This window comes from Ceratina calcarata, unplaced genomic scaffold (assembly GCF_001652005.2).
Source record: "Ceratina calcarata isolate Rehan_Ccalc_2016 unplaced genomic scaffold, ASM165200v1 scaffold471.2, whole genome shotgun sequence".
Lineage (NCBI taxonomy): Eukaryota > Metazoa > Arthropoda > Insecta > Hymenoptera > Apidae > Ceratina > Ceratina calcarata.
This window is the reverse complement of record NW_017171239.1, coordinates 1026372-1043485: the sequence shown is the minus strand read 5'-3', so window position 1 is coordinate 1043485 and position 17114 is coordinate 1026372. Positions and strand designations below refer to the sequence as shown.

The following is a 17114-nucleotide window of genomic DNA, read 5'->3' as shown; positions in this document are numbered from 1 at the left end:
TGCATTTCTAAAGTGCATAAACTTTTGGGATTGACTGTATAGACAATATATCCTTAAGGGTGTTAGGAAAGTAATAACAAATGGATACCTTACACGTAGATGTCGAGCAGCTGTACGTCTATTGTTAGACGAGTGACGAATTTCCTAATTTTTTTAAGGAATTCCGTACCTGAAACAAGAGAAACGAAATTATAGAAAAGCAATGCAGATACTAAAGAATATAAAATCTCGTAGGGGGTAACCGACTGCCTTAATTATTCATTTCGATCAGACGTCATTATTATTCGTACATATTGGATTTGTGTATCGATACGCCGGGACGACGGTCGAGAATTAAACCTATCCTCTTACGTCGCCCTTCGAACGCGGTTGCTTTACATTTTACGCAAGGCGTGTTTGCGCTTCTTGACGGGGTCCTAGCCTAGAACGTAGCGGGGATTAGTCCAAATGGTAATCCCGTAGGCAAAGCGCGGCGCGTTACGCGACACGGTAGCCGGTGATGTTTTTCCAACGGGGACGCGTTAACGCCCCGTCACTTGTTTCGTGTTTGCTCGCTCGTTTGATCTTCGAGCACGCTTCATTTGACGCTTATTTGCCCCTGTGCCAGCGCGCTCCGGCGATGTGTGCGCGCCTACGGACGACTCGCGAGTCGCGACATACGGTCTGAGATTTCACGGACAGCCGCGACGACTCTTTCGAACGTAGAAAAAGCAAATATTCGCCTCCTCTCCGGCACTTCTTCCGGAACGAGCGTAAGTAACCATTTTTGCTACTCGTCGGAGACAGTCGCTTCTCCTCGGTACGCAATCACTGCCCGAGCGATTCGAACCGCTTTCACTGGGTACACACGTATCCGAGCAGAGAGAACTTGGATTGCAAAGTAAACCGAACGCGATTCTATCGAGCGCGGTCCGCCGTCGGTCTTTATGTCCGACGAGACGCCTCGCGCGTTCCATCGATATCGAAGGCGCGCGTGGAATCCTTCGCCGGCACGAGCGACGATCAATTTTTCTCGACGCGGGGCGAGGATATGAAAAATTTCGAGCAGCCGGTAATGAGGCGCGTTCACAAAAGGACCGGCGCTTGCATTTGGACAGCCACTGTCATTTGTTCTCCGGCTCGTGGTCATTTGTCACCTGACGGCCCGGGCCAGTCTCTCGTTACGTCATCGTCGAAACGGCGTCGAACCGGGCAACCACCCTCGTCACGTTTGTTACAGCATCCACGCTTAGACGATTCGACTCGAGGGAACTCGAGATTATCGTACGCAACGGCCAACCACGTTTTGCAACACTTCGTATTTGTTATTTCGAGCGAAATAAAAAGTATCGAACCGGAAAGGTTTGCCGAGTCGCTTAATCGACGACGCGTAATTCCAATCGGGTTTTAATAGATATCTCAAGCTCGAGCATGGGTTCTGGTAGAGCTGTCGGCGATCGATAAAGCATTAATCAAACTAGTTCCACGGCGAAATTATAATCCGGATCGAACTATCGTGGTCTCGCGATACTCGTAGTAGAACATAAATTGCAGATATCATCTACACGCGTGCAATTAGAAACAGTTTCTTTTTAAGATTTAGAGACTCGTTCGATAAGACTCGAGCGTTTAATCGATAGGGTAAACATTTACCGTGAATGAAAAATTTCTAGTTACGCGATACGCGTATTAAGATGATCGTTATTATTATTATTCCGTTGTCACGGGTAAAATACGGATCCGGATCCCGTCGACGATCGGTGGCACCACCCACCGAGACGCTGCGGCCTGGCTATTAGCATCCGAGAACAATCGACTGCCGCGGGTCACGACAACGCGAGAAACCCTATGAATTTATCGTAATTTTATGTATGGCACGATCAACGGCCTCGGTGGCGGATAAAAAGGAAGGCGAAACGCATGATTTACCGCCCCCTTTTAAAAACGCGGCTGCTATACGGCCACCGGGACCGCGGCATAGTAGCGGGACGAGCGTGACCGCCGAACGCGTTGAAACTGATACTTTCCCAAATCCCTTTTAACACTAGACTTAAGAGCCGCGTCATTTCGACGCATTCCGAATTTCACGAGGAAAATCAAAGAACGGTTTTCATTTTTTCAACCACTTCTCAGGTTTATAATTTCAGAGATTTGCGATATGAGAAATGTCCGTAAACTCAGTACTACGGGTAAAACTTTTCTTATAGAATACCGATTCGTCGTTTCAAAGGCTTTTACCGTCGTTTATCCTCGCCCGCCCTTTGATCAATTTTTTCCTTCCGAGCGTATGATAAACCGAGATGGGACCGTTTCCATCGCATGACACGCGTCACGGTGGACGTTTTTTGCGTAACGCCGGGTCGAAGATAAACGACGAGAGGATTAATAGTCAGGTGATCAACGGTACCGATGGAGCAAAACTGTGCGTAATACTCGTTCGTGGCAGCGGTTAATCGGTCGGCCACGTACGGGTAATTTATGCGATGTGCAATCACCGCGGCCACGAATTGAGCTACCGCGCGAAAAAGGAATAGCACGTACAAGATTTACGGCGAAGACGATCGAGGCTACGAATCCGCGATTCGCGTCGTCTTTCACGTGTTCTCCACGGGATCTTCGACCCGTAAGCCATGTCCTGATACTCGTCGTGGAAATCCGAACTGACCAGGACGAGCGAAACGAAGGAGTCGCCGTGTCGAGATCGGTCCTCGTCCGGTCGAGCTCGGCTAACGATCGGAAACGATGTCGTGGTGCGACCAGGCACTGTTCCAGCGCGGGGCGAAGACCTGGCATACTTTGTAACCTCATATACCGTGTCTAATTGACACGCGAGGCGTAAGGTATCGCGTCGCGGCCGGGCGACGATAATCTGGGAAACACCGAGTCTGGTATTATACTTTATAATGGAACTGGCCGAGGGAAGAAGGGGTTCACGACGTGGAAATAAAACGCGGTGGGAGAATCGACGACGGCGACATACAATTTCCTTGCGGGGCGACTCGAGGCTGCGCGAGGAGAAAAAAGGCTAACGCGGTTGACCGATGGAGAAAAAAAGTCGTCCCGCGGGGTCGTGCCTGTACGTTCGAAGCCTCTTTTATGCCACGCGAGCCGTACGATTGACGCGTAATGAAGACGTATTATTTAACCTACGACGCGCAGGCCGGCATCGCGATTCTACCCGCTTCTATTAAAACGCGTTTTTCATCGTGTCCAACCACGATCCTGTATACCGGGTTTGTTTCTACTTTCGCGGAATTCCTCGCTGCGATGTTATCGTTCGTGTTTGAAGAGATATCGTCGAGTTTGCGGACACGGTTTTCGTCCGAGATCGCATCGGTGAAAGAGAATAGCGAAAAGAATGGTCGGTGAAGCAGAATCGAACGGCGCTTGTCTCCGACGCGTCGAACATCCCCCTGGGCACGCTCGTCGAGTGCGTTCGCCAAGGCGAGGGAGAGAACCGGTCAAATCGATACAATGTTTTGTTTTAAGTGTGACGTTAAAAGGGTCGGACGAGACGAAACGCGGGAGGACGAAGCATCCCCCTACGTTATATCTCGCCGGGGGACGATGCCGGAATCTTTTTTCGACAACGAGCCATTGTCGCGATTTGCCCGCGACATTTGCACGCTTTACCATTGAATGCGCGGTGAATTTTCAATAAAGTCCGGCGGGAAGGAGAACCCGGTGGTCGGGACATTGTTTAATAAAACCGCGCAACGAAACGTCGATGATTCGATTCCGTCGGTTTTTTCGCGGCCGACGAGCATGAATCGCGGGCAAAGAACGCACGGGACGTTAAGTACGAATGAACGGTAGTCGATTTAAAATATGCAGGCGTGCGTGGAAAGCGCGATTTCCGGCGTTGCAATTTGCCAACCTCTTCCACACGCTGCATTCGCGTATAATAGCGTTGATAATTTTTTCAATTTGCGAAACGGTTCGCGCAAAACGGGTCCGAGCGATGGTTTGTTGCCTTCGGTGGTCGTCGCCGCGACGGCGGCACGCTCGGACGACAGTCGATCGAACCGTGTGGCATTGTGACGAGAAACACGAATTCCTGGTCTGGAAACGAGTGTTTTAACAACTCCCCGACCATATCCCCCGTTTGCCACCCCGTTCCCTCCCGCTCGCGGCGGACCCCCGGCGGTGCTCGGTGCCCGGGTCGGGGCTCTCTCAAAATCTATTTTCATCGTCGGACAGATGTAACTTCGCTCTCTCGTGGCAGCGACGCGTGCATCGATCGTCAGATGTCTCTTCCGCGAGCCCTCCGCTGCTACACGCAGCTACGACCCAGCCACCCTCGTTCTCTCTCTTCAATCTGCAGTCAATTGTTTCCAGCTAAACTGTTTGCCTTTCAGTCGGCACCCTTTTGCCGCACGGCACCGTCTATTTGCTCCGTTTAATGTGGCGCGCTTTCGAAACTCGCCGAATTTTCCAGTGACAGACAGAGAAAAGGAGATAGAGAGAGAGAGAGAGAAAGAGAGAAAGAGAAGGCAGGGAATGGCAGTATGTAGAACGTAGTCGGATGTCGCTGAGTTCCATCGAGGGGCGAACCCAAGAAAATTTCCCCACGAAATGGAAAGAGACTCGAACCGGCATATGTGGGAATCGCGAATATCACATTGGAATTCCAGCGACTCGAAACGAAAATGAATGAATCTATGTAATAAATTAAGCGACGAAGTATTCCGGAATCTCTACAAGAAATGCTTTAATTACAAAGTAGCTCTATTGAAACGTAGCCAAATGCACCGTAAAATCACTCTTTTGTGTCCGAGCGAAACGAAGAAGCCGAGAGATTCGAACGGTGCGTGCGCGGTCTCGAGCTTTTTTCTCTTTTAAAGAAACGAGCCACACGGTACCGAGCGTATAGAGCGCAAAGGCTCGGCGACCGGTTCCACCGGTGTTTGTTATTCATTAGTTTTTTAACGTCGAGGGGAACCGGGCTCGTAATTACAACTATAAGTTCCGCGTCCGATACTCTAGGCCTTGGTGGATGCACGATGAAATTAAGACGGCACCGCGATAGGTTTTCAATTCGAAAACAATTAATCACGAGGTCCGAGCCTCCCGCGCGTCCGTGCCTTAGCCAGTAACGGCTTAATTATAAAACAATCACGCTCCTCGAGAGGAACGGGGCACCGGTACACGTAAAAGGCGATCGAGACGCGAACGAGCCTCTCGCTGCTTCGAATATGTGCTAAATCATCTACTGGTCGTTTGTTGGCAGGTACCAGGGGCCGCCTCCTGGTGTAACTATCAGCCGTGGGGCCCAGATACGAGAGGCGACGTCTTCGATACTACAGAGGCTACGATATAATCTGTGTTTCGATTGGAATCGTCAATTGGGACGTCGAAGTCACTCCTGTTCCTGGTAAGTCGATTTTAAAAGAAATCTTAATGACACTTACATTCACCATTATGCGTGTTCGTTAAAACATTCGGGGGTTGATAACAGTTATTTTCGGTATCTCTGTTTAAAAGACGTAGTAGCTTATTTTTAGACTCGTATGTGAAAGCGATAATAGAAATGTCTCCTTGCCTTCGAAAGATCTACGAAGATCACCGTTCTATTGTCGCGAAAGCAAACAACCACGGGGGTCGTTCGTCGATTCTGGGTAAACCTATCTGCGCCAGCCACTTCACCGCGTGGCCTTACCGAAAACTTTCGTTCTCTTCCGAACGTATATAACTTCGTCCATCGAATCGTACCGTCTCTTCTTCGGAAATCAAAGTCGCCGGTTCTAATACCATTCATTTGGAAAGTTGTAAAAAACCGAGGATCTTCGGCGAAGCGGGCCACTGTAAGGTGGGCCTCGGTAATCGGGATGATCGATATCTCGCGCGACCCTTCTCGCTTCTCGTACCGGGCTCCGTTCGTTCGGTTTTTCTATTCGTCTTCGTTCATGCTCGAGGAATTCCTTCTGTTTACGAGTTCCCGAAGATCGCGGGCCCCCCTGGCCGCTAACCGTCTCGTGGTCAGATTGTCAGCCGCTTAATTAACCGTGAAACGAGCGAGGGGTAGCCGGACACCATAGACGAGACCGCACGATGGTAGGACATTCGATACACCCCCGAACTCTCTCTCTTTCTTTCTCTCTCTTACGCTCGATTTCTGGAGCAGCGTTGGTAGGAAAGAAGGGAAGGACGGATGGAAAGAGTGAGGGAGGAGATGGTCTCTCTATACGAGGTAGTCCTTGGAGAGCAACGTAGGTAGTAGGTTGCTCGAACCAGGTAACCGGACACCCCGATCACGGACCGCTGGAACTCTATATCACAGGTGGTACTGGCTGCGTACGAAGGTCCTCCGAAGATGCTCTTTTTATCCCCCTTCTAAGAACCACTTCTGACGGATCGTTACCGTAATAGACCGTCCGCGTCGTTCAGGTAACGCGACGCGCGTCTCTTACTCCTAATTCGGTCTTTGAGATCTCGGTGAACGCGATATTAGCTATGGATGGTCTCAGTGGAAATTAGACTTCTCGTCGAGCAATTATTCCCAGAATGCTCCCCGCGGGGGACGAAGCGTGAACGACGATATTTACAGATCGCATTTAGTTTCGGAATTTGTCGAAAACTTTCGGAACTTTCGGAACTTTCGTAATTTTCTTGCGACGCGAAACACGGTCGGGCTTCCAACGATGATCTCGGGTTCGCGGCTGGCAAGTTTGTTAGTCGCCGGCGAACTCCACAGGCTGCCCGTGACGTTAATTGATTCGTAGCTCGATCGATTAGCGTAATACCGGCCTGGTCTCGATTCGCCGTCCGCCCGACCACCGGTTTTCATCGATGAAACGACGCGTACGTATCGACGAAATCAGACAGACCCCAGGCGGACCACCGAGACTCTACCAACGGCCTTTTCTCTTCCGTATCATTCAGTTTCCACGCGATCTTGTTAATTATCTGGCAGCGCGCGTGTAATGGACGGTGTCGGGTGATCGTAGCTCGTTTCGGATCGGTTGACCCAACCGAGTTACCTAAGGTCTCGCGCCATCGCGATTCGTTGATCATTACGGCACCTTTGCTAGGAGCACGACCGGATTTCAAAGAATCTCAACGAAGCTGCAGCAATGCCGCGTCGCGTCGTAAGAGAGAAGTCGATGAACTGCGCCGATGGGCACCCGAGTACCTATCCGGTGCCTCGCTCCCATTCCGAATTCGATTCGCGCGATAGAATTTTATATTTCATTTCCGGCCGTCTGACTTGGAACATCAACGGATTACGAACCCCTTCGCCGTGTTCCCTTGCGTTTTATCTCGTTATTTATCGCGAGCATATTACGCGGAGCGGTGCGAGAGTAATTTGTACGGTTCTAAGAAATGTTGAAAGATTCCGTGAGTCAGATAGAAAGAGGAGCGCGATATAGATTTCTCTGCAATATACGCGATGCATTTAAGCGACGCGAATCTCCGCCCAGCTCGTGTCCGAAGAGAAATCAATTTCCTTAAAATGTGCGACTGCCTACGGCCGGTAGACACCTAATTAAAATTGTCCTGTCGTTGCGACGCTCCTCGCGTACGTTTTTCATCGGACGTGAATCCCTCGTAAATCGTTTGATTGCTCATCGAGTGGACCACGTTTCCCGTAGCGGGACACGAATCCTGGAGAAAGGGAGGCTCGTTCGCGACTGCGTTTCATCGCTATATTTCATTTTCGAGTCTCGCGAACAAAGCGGTTTCGGGAGAGAGGGTATCGGTTACCTCACGAGCCCCTTCGCGTACCTCGAGTACTCTTTTCAACGCCTTCCACGGGCCCTCGGAATTTCATTTTTTTTCTTCTCGGCTCGTTCTTCGTTTCATTTCTTCCTCTTTTTCTCGCTTCATAAATCGATCTCTCTTCGTCCTCCGTTCCGGCGGGCAGCGTCTTTCTTCCTCCTTCGGCGATCCGGGCTAGACGTTCCTTCTTTTCAGCGCGCATAATACGCTCCTTTAGCCTCCTAATGAGCGGCAATTACGGTGTCTCTACGACTAACGATCAGCGACGATCGATGATCCCTCTCTACCGCGGAGGGAGAGCACGCCCTCCGTGAACCGGCGGTCATTTGTTCGCGCGGAACAAAACAAAGGAAGCTGGAAGAGGAGCGTGTTGCGCGCGCCAGCGGTAACGCGTCGTCGTCGAACGAGCCGATGAGGTCGCGCGTGTGGCGATCATCGTCTCACAGGAGGAATCACCGGTCCGGCGATGATCGAAGGCAAGAGGGATCATCGTGACCGATCACGTTCCGTCCATCGGACAGACGGACGGGTGAAACAAAAGGAGAGCCTGCCGGTCCCGAGGTTTCGTATACGCTTTCGAGAGTCGCGTTTTGAAAGGAACAAAGCGGGTTAGAACGTAGCTTAATTGAATTAGTTTCGCTCAGCGGGAACCGAGGTACCGGCGTCTTATCCTTCGATCGTGAATTCAAGCATCGAGAGTCACCAGTTGCGAGAGCACGATTAAAAGTAACGCAAACGTGGAATCCGAAATGACGGTATCGGTCGCTAGAGGATTTTAAACGCGAGACGAACGAGTCACCGAAGGTCGATTGACTGGTTAAACGAAACATCGGTCCGAGTGGAGTTAACCTTTGTACGAACGCGTCACGCGACCGAATTATTTATATCGTTCCGTTCCATCCATCCATGATTCGACGAACTATTTTCGTTGGCCTCGCGAAGATGCGTGAGAAGAATCTCTTCCTTTCTGCGATGATATCATCATCGATACCATATAATAGCGTAAAATGGCGAAGGAGATTCCGATTCTATTGGGATTCTTCGAAACTCGGTGCTAGATAGGAATCCGTCACGAAACCGAGTCGGAGAATCGTATCGTAGTTCGAACGAAGATTGGAAACGTCGACCGTTACCGTGGATAAAGGGACGTCTGTGCTATGAGAGAAATTGCCGGATGCTCGTCACTCGAACGATTCCGTGTCCGAATCGATATCACCGTACGAATTAGTAGCTTGCGGTCCAATATCTCACCCTAATACGTCGGGGGTCCGCGGCCGCCCTCCTGACCCCCGTTCCGGCCTCGCACCCTCTACGTATGTTTCCATATATCCGCGTTTGTGCACACAACACTACGCGCGTGCACGGAGGGGAACCCCCACGGCGACGGCGTGAAAACAGTCACCGGAGTCCTCGGAGCCTCGCGGAGCATTCTCTTCCCGGGGAAACGAAAAGCGACGGAAACAAGTGACGACGGAACAACCCCCTGCGTCAATTACCGTGACTACTTTTCCCGTTTTGTTATCGGCGCGGCTAATTGCGGTTCGACGTGTCGCGAACGAACGGTCAGTGGCGAAAGAAAATTGTCTCCCGAAGACGAAGGCAGGGAGATCTCCTCAAAAGAATTAGGCGTTTCATTGAACGAATCGTCGGGAGGTAAGAAATTTGGAAGTAAACGAATTTAGAGATGGAAATTCAGCCGGCGTTTAATCGGGACGCTACCAACGCGTTTCTCTCGTTATTAATTCGGTTCGGCGTAAATCGGTCTCGTTCGCGCGAGAAACACGAATCTCTCGTGATTCTGACCGTGGCACCGTCGCCGGACCATCAATCACGTTACATCGCGACAGGTTTTGACAAAAAGCTGCCACGCGAATTCAGCGGCCACCCCGGGAGAGACCGGCCCCGGTAATACCCCCGTCCGTTTCTTTTTCGTGGCTTCCCAAATATCGTTCGTAACGTCGAAATACGGAATCATTAGTAACCGGGGCGCGGGACGGACGACGAACGATCCCGCGTACGCGAGATCCTTCTCCTCTCCCATCGCGGCACGTTGGCCCGTCGTGGTAATCTATCACGAAGGGCTCGTGCGAGCAGGTGTCATGGCAGTCTGCCGCTAATGATCCTGGACATCCAACGTGGAATTAATCATTGCCTTTGTCTCTCGGCTGGTTTTTGCCGCGCCGTGCGCGACTCTTCTCTTCCCTCGCTTCGGTCATTATCGTCGTTAATTCCTCGATCGTCGAGTATCCACCGATTTCCTCAAACACCGGCTTGCGCGCCGAAACGAGAAAACGATTTGCTACCGGCCGTTGCTTTTTATCGCTCGCCGAACGGGCGATTACTGACGCGATGCGCCGTGTCGGAAAGACGTAGGTGAAAAGTTGAAATTGAATAGCGAGCGCATTAGCGTCGATCGAGTAACGAGTATGAAATCTGCCCGGTATCGTGACCGATTAACTCGAAACTGTTGAAGAAACAGGGAAGACGGTAGGGACGATTTCCCTGCAGCGTGGGTCCAACGCGCATAAAACCGGAATTCTATCCATTTCATCGGACAGCTGTCGTTCCGTCCGGAGTCGGACGGATCCAAAGACGCCGACTCGGCGACGATCCTCTTCTTTCTTCTGATTCTTTATCCGCTCGTCGATCCGAGATCCGCCGATGACATTCGCGTATTCCTCGTGTTCCTTTAAGGTCACGAAGATAACGGAGGATACGCTTACTACTGGACGCGCGCGCGGCCGAAGCGAACGAGCTAACAGGTATTCTCGCGATAATGATTGCCGCCGAGTCGCTGGCGAGAGGCTCACGGTGCCGTAAATCCTGTGACCTCTCTCTTTACGTCGCTCATTGAAAATTAAACTCGAATTCTTTGCCGTTTATGCGTCGGCAAATCGCAGACATTATCTTAATCGTCGGCTAATCGAAATCTCAGTCGCGGCGACGCGGAAGGGGATCGATCGATGGAATTTTTCCAAAAGAAGCTGATTGCCTATAGAAGTTTTACCTTTGGGAATCGATAATAGCTTCGACGCGGTGGCAAGGATTCTCCCGGTAAATTATTTCTTTCGGATTTGTGTCGCGCGAGGCGTAAGGTTTAAGCCAGTTTCTGGGAAACCGTACGTAACGACTCGACGTCTTTTACCTCGATGCCTGTCCAGAGAAGAGTGATTTGATCTGACCGCGACGAAAAATTAGACGTACGGATAAAGAATAATACGATCGTGTTCAGGAATTTCTCATCTTCCGGAGTTACGCAGCCGTATAGAAAAAAGAGTGAGAGAAAGAAAAGGGAGAGAGAGAGCTCGCGCCCTGAGAATTCGTCCAGCGCGAGGAAAGGAAGAAAGGCGCGTCGGGCACCCCGCAGATCCTGATGGAACAGAACCGTGGAGAGGAAGAGAGGGTGATAGAGGTGGAGCGAACGAGGTGGCAGCCAGACAGGATCCGCGTGGAAACGCAAACAGCGTCGGTCTCTAATACACCGGGGACTTTATCAAAATCTGATAACTCTCTCTCTCTTCGGAAGTGAAGGCAACACGGGCGGCGAAAGAGGAGAGAGAGGGCGAAACACGCTCGAGCTAAGCCACCCCCGAAAAGCCGGCTACGCGTGGAACGTCGTCGTCGTCGGTTATCCCCCTCTTCACTCCGCCCCGACGCGTCCCTACGGATCGAAAAGCCTCGCCGCCACTCCTGCGAGCTAACGTCTCCTTCGATGTAACCTGTACACCGTGCTAGGAAATTTGCGTTCGAGGGGCGCGTTTATACGTTCGTAGAACGGAATTCCTCGGCAGCGGCGATATTCTTGAAAATAGGAAGACTCTTTCGTCGACTCGATAGATATACATATACGAGGAAAAGGAGGATTCTCTTTGGAACGTCCGCGACGACGCGTTCATTCTTTTCACGCTTCTACATAGCTGTTCTCCACACGGTTTTATCTCGGGAATTATGCGACCGGAATACGCGTAACCCGCGGTACCGCGACGAAATTGCGATCTGCGAGTTCTCGCAACGTGGCGCGATGTAGAACGTGACCGATTGCGCTCGTATAGTTACGAGTAGGTACCTACCAACGGCAGGCGGAACGTACGTGTCCCAGCTCCGTCCTCGTAATATATAACTCGTACCTACATAGTCGTCTCTCGCGCAGACCCGCGCGTCTACACACAGATACACGAGATGACGGGATACACGGACGTACATGCGAGTACGGAGATTGCTCCGGGGCTTTCGGGGTTGAGCATATTGAATAACTCGCTCGCTGGACCGCGAAAATATACCGCGAGCCTGGCAGTATGCGGATCGACGTTTCTGAAAGGACCTTCCAGGATCCTCGGGGCGGGCACTGTATCCTGTCTACGGTGTGTACCTGACCCAACCCCGACGACGACGACTATAACAGCCAGCCAGCGCTGAAAGAGACTCGGCGGTCGCGTATTACCCAGTGCGGGGAGTTGCAAATGCATCACGAAGAGAATTTCGCGTTGCAACCACCAACCATGGCATAGACGGAAACGAGAATCCGTTCCTGCCAGCATGCGACGAGACCGTCTTTTCGTTTCATCCCTCTCTATATCGTCGAACGAGCGTGTTCCCGGTAGTAGTAATCGCATTTTGCCTCTTTCTCGATCCCGGAAACTAACTTCGCGATCGACGGTACGTGTGCCCTTGCGGTGTTTCGGTACCGAAGTGCCGAGCGCGTTCTCATTGCTGTAGAGTGTTCGATATCGGTGAAAGCAGGTTGGGAATAATTAAAAAAGAATGAAAATGGACAACGATGACGTCGGACACTCGAGTTCAGTACGCGAATCGATGCTTTCGCGAGAACCAGTCGGTGCTTTCGAGCTCGCGTCGGGGGCAGGATGAACGCAAGGGAAGAGTAGACGGGGGAGATGGAGGATTCTCCGTTCGGGGATTCGCAGGATTACGTGCAGGAAAATGTGGCTCGAGGCCAGAAACGGAATGTCGTTACGCCGCGGCGGAGTCCGACGATAGATACGGGCACGGCCATTGTTGGATAACCTGACTAGAATACACTGGGATACGGGAAAAGTAAAGAGAATTGGTCATTCGAGCACCTCTAGAATTTCTTTGCAAATCCGTAACGAGTCCGAGAGATTTCTTTCTACTCTTTCGATCTTCCGTCGACGTCTTTGACGCGCCGTTCGTACGGAAATAAAATAAAACGGTTCGAAGCGGTTAGAAAATTTGCAACCCATAATTTCAGCTAATAAGAATCACTGAGATGCGACGCGACGTCTGACCAGCAATTACTTTCCCTACTGCGAACAGGAAAATACGCGCTGCTCGACCGCTGCTCGCCCGACCGAAATCGTTCTTACCGAACAAGGAAATAAAAGAAGCGACCGAATCGAAACGTTTCATTCGAATGCAAATTCTGAAATTACTACGATTCGTTCGAAGCCGAGAGAAGAATCCGTACAAAGAGTAAAGACGTCGCGTAGCACGGTCGTGAAACGTGTAATCTTTTCCTCGTTGCACACGGCCTCGCCGAGATCAATTAGACCGGTATAGTCGGACGATCCTCGTCCGTTAACGATATATCAATTACAGCATAGACGTAGATGATGACTATTAATGACTTCATTCAGGACAGAGTAATTACAGATGTCCCGGCGAGCGCGACGGCGAATCTGGGTCGTTCGCAACGATTTTAGACCGGCGAACTTACTGACTTTCCAAATGAAAAAGAGGAATCCGCGATTCGATTTACCGTAAAACGATCCGTTAGTTCGAAACGAGTTTTCGTCCAAGCATGGACGTATCTAGCAAAAAATTGGAAAAATAGTCGTCCCTAACGATGCCTCAGGTATTATATGATCGAAATATGGCCGTGCGACGAGGAAACTCCACACACACCAAAACATAAAGTCATAAATCCGAGGCTGCCGGGTACGTCGGTAAAATCGGCTGGGTTTTCCCGGGGCTCATAAATCAAAGTGAAATTCGGGTCTTATTTCGGAGTCCTGCAAAATTCGTTGTTTGACGTCGTCAGCTCAGGCCATGGGGAAAACCCATCTTCTCTTTCTACCAGTCGTAAGGATGCCAGCAGTACTCGCCCGCGACAAATAGCTCGACAATACAGCCACCAGGCGTTACCTGAGATACGAGATTCGAAACGACAGGTGGTGCAGCCACGTTTACCAGGATCGACGGCCCTTTAATGACGATCGGCCGTGACCAATCGTGGAGGACTGGATTATCACCTCTTTTTTAAATCGTTCGAAGACGCAACCCGTTAGACGGACTAGCAGTAGAATGGTTTTCTTTTATGAATATGACGAGAATAATTTTTTATTAATTCCGAACGCGTAATTAGATTTTGGCCCGACATACAAGTAAACAACTTTCGCTCACTGCTTCCTGTTTACGCGGTGTTCATACGATGTCGGAAACCTAGTGAGTCAAATGTAATTATTCTATACCCGCGACAGTGTTTCGATCTAGTCGAATATTTGAAGCTGAAGCATTGCTCGTTGAAATGATTTGTCCAAGGATAGAGGTATGCGAAGAATCGCCGTCGAGAGTTCGTTTGAAACAGAGTGGAGGTACGAAATTGACTGGGCCGTAGTCGATTCGGGCATGATTCGACGCATCGCGGAACGATAGGAGAGCAAAGCATCGACGAAACGCAATTTGAAAGACGTAATTCGAAAATCGTTGTACGCCCGACGGCAGCGACCCTCCGTCGGACGTCAAAATGAAATTACGCGACCCTCCGCGCGCGGGGACCTTGGGGCAGGCACAAAGGCTCGTTTGTCGAGGATACGACACAACAATCTGACTAAAGGGACCTAAACCACTAATCGTTTCGCGATTAACTTCCATTAAACGCTACTTAACGAACAAAACTTTCGTGTCCTCTCACGGCTAATCGCGATCGTTTACAAAAATCAGCGAACGCACAGTTCATCGACACTTCTTCTCTTCACTTTCCACGAAATACGACGTTCGACACTCGGAGCGTTTCGCTCCGATTCGCGGTCGACGATCTAATTCTAATTACGAATAAATGATAGTGTGACGTAGTACCTGTTCTTTGCTGCAGCCGCTCGATCCCTCTGTCTTCTGTTCTTGAACCAATTTCCAACTTGAGTAGGCGTGAGTCCTGTGGCAGCGGCCAATTCCCTTTTCTTCCCCGGATTCGGGTACGGATCTTGAAGATACCACTCTCTCAACAACGATCGGGTTCGCTCTTTGAAACAATGAGTCTTCTGCTCGCCGTCCCAGATAGTCCTCGGCAACGGGAATTTCTTCCTCACTCTGTACTTGTCGACGGGTCCAAGCGGTCTTCCGCGAAGCTTTTCCGCTTCCTGATAGTGTGCTTCGAGCCACATCGCTTGCAGTTTACCGTGAGAGTCCTTGGTGAACTTATGCCTCTCCAGAATCGCGTACAATTCCCTGTAGTGTCCCGAGTGGAAAGCGACGATCGCTCTAGCTCTGAGAACTGCCTCGCTTTGATTCAACTCTTGAATGTTCGGATGCGCTACCGGCAGGCTCCAGAGGAACCTTGCCAGTCTCTCGATGTCTCCGCTCTCCTCCAGGGTCTCGCAAACGGTGGCCACCTGACCGACGGTGAACGACAGAGTTGGTAACGCGAAAACCGGAGCAGGTACGATGGGCCCACTCGCGGTGGGCGCCCCGGCGCCTGTTCCTGCTGGCACTACGGCTGACATTTCTCTTCGATCGTCTCGATCCTGGTGGATTCCCCGGGATCGATCGATCCGTTTACCTCCGTGGTTTCTCTGCTCCGCGGCTGGTATCCGACCGCTGCTTCAAAGCATCGATGTCACCCTTGATATGCGTCGGACTCAGGAAACTCTCCGACTCGGTTTGTGTTTGCTCCTCGCGCTTCTTCTCATCGCCGTGTCGTTCGTCGGACTCGACAGTTCGTCATCACAGCACCTCGTCCTCTTGTCGGTCGGAACTCACTCCGCGAACGTCTCACCGTTTCGATCGTCACCAAATTTTCAATGAAGCACCTCCTTACAGCTTTTCAATACGAAGCAGTGTCAAATACGCGCGACGTCTCTCCGAACCCGTAACGATGTCGCGCGATGTAAGGGCAGTCGTTGACTGTCGATGCTCGACTGAATCTTACCCCGTAGCGCTACCGTCGGTCGCTCAACCCCTGCTACGACCACGTTCGCCAGGTAGAGATATCCTCAGGGTTTCGCGACGAACGAAAACACACGCCGACGTTCTTCTCGGGCCGCGAGGATATCACGCGAGGCCGCTGTTGCCTGGATCGTATCGGATAGCAAACTGGTTTCGTTTACAACCCGGCATCTCGGCACCGGCCCTACCCAGCATGATACGTTTGTACGCCCGTTGCAACCTGGTAGTAGTCCCGCCGACTCTTGCGACCTACCTCTACTACCGCTTCGTCCTCTCCCTCTCTTTCCCTCTCTCTCTCTCCTCGTCGCACCCGAGTGCACCCTCGCGGTCTCGTCCTTTCACCCAGCCCACGATTTTCAGGGGGTACAGTTGGTGGGAAAGAGACGGCGCCGCAACGCTTGGGTGCCAATGGAAAGACCACGCCTCCCAGCTATGTCGGGATTGGCCGGATCCCATCCACGTAGCCATGGTAACCTTTCTTCGTCCTTCCGTACACCAGTATCCGTGTACGCGTTTGTGTCCGTTTAATTATCCCTTCCAAGCCGACAGCCAGCACCACCGATTTCATCCCACCCTTCGCTCGATCCGCTCCCACCGCCGCCACCGCGGACTTCGATCCCCCCGTCTTTTCGCCGTCTCGCTCGTACGCGCACCATACGCCGAACGCTCGTCAGCCCGCGAGAACCCATGGACAGAGAGAGAACGATCGATGGTTCATCTCGAATGGAAAACGGGATGGAGATCCATAAGAGCGGGGAAGCAAGGCCGCACGAACGGGGAACCGAGCACGATCCCCGCGACTTCGAATGCTGCCGTTCTCTCTGCCTTCCTTCCGTAGCTCCTGCCGCCGTGATCTCTCGGCCAGACTCGTTCCTCGCGCACCCACGGATTCAGCTCCATCAGCTTTCCGACTCCGTTTCGTCGCCTTCCGTTCCCTCGCGCCATTCCGCTGCGTTCTCCGGTTTTTACACGCAACACCGTCGATCCGTAGACAGCTCGCGGTTCTTCTCGTTCGAGCTGCACTTCGTATCGAGATACGGAGTGTCCGTACTTATGACAATGCTAAATCGCCTTTACTCCCCTTTCATGATACGGATAGGAGTCGTCTATCGACTAGATTTCATTTCTCGCCGAGGGCGACAGGTGCACGCGTGTCGAGGAACGGAGGACGCGCGACGGCGCCGAAGGCGTCTCCGTTTTATCGAACGCACAGTCGCCGCAGGAGCCACGGTCTCCTCTCCTCGATAAATATTCTGATTTGTAACACTGACGTATCC

The 17114-nt window shown here is 51.5% G+C and overlaps 1 protein-coding gene across 1 annotated transcript in view; it reads right to left on the bottom strand.

The window, feature by feature from the left end:
• Optix (optix) overlaps positions 1-16154 on the bottom strand; it is a 41137-nt gene extending 24983 nt beyond the window's left edge. Inside the window, exon 1 of the mRNA XM_018028790.2 lies at positions 14752-16154. Within this exon, the coding sequence (XP_017884279.1) occupies positions 14752-15395 (644 nt within the window). The 5' untranslated portion in view covers positions 15396-16154. The remainder of the gene's footprint in view (positions 1-14751) is intronic.
• Positions 16155-17114: the final 960 nt, after the last annotated feature.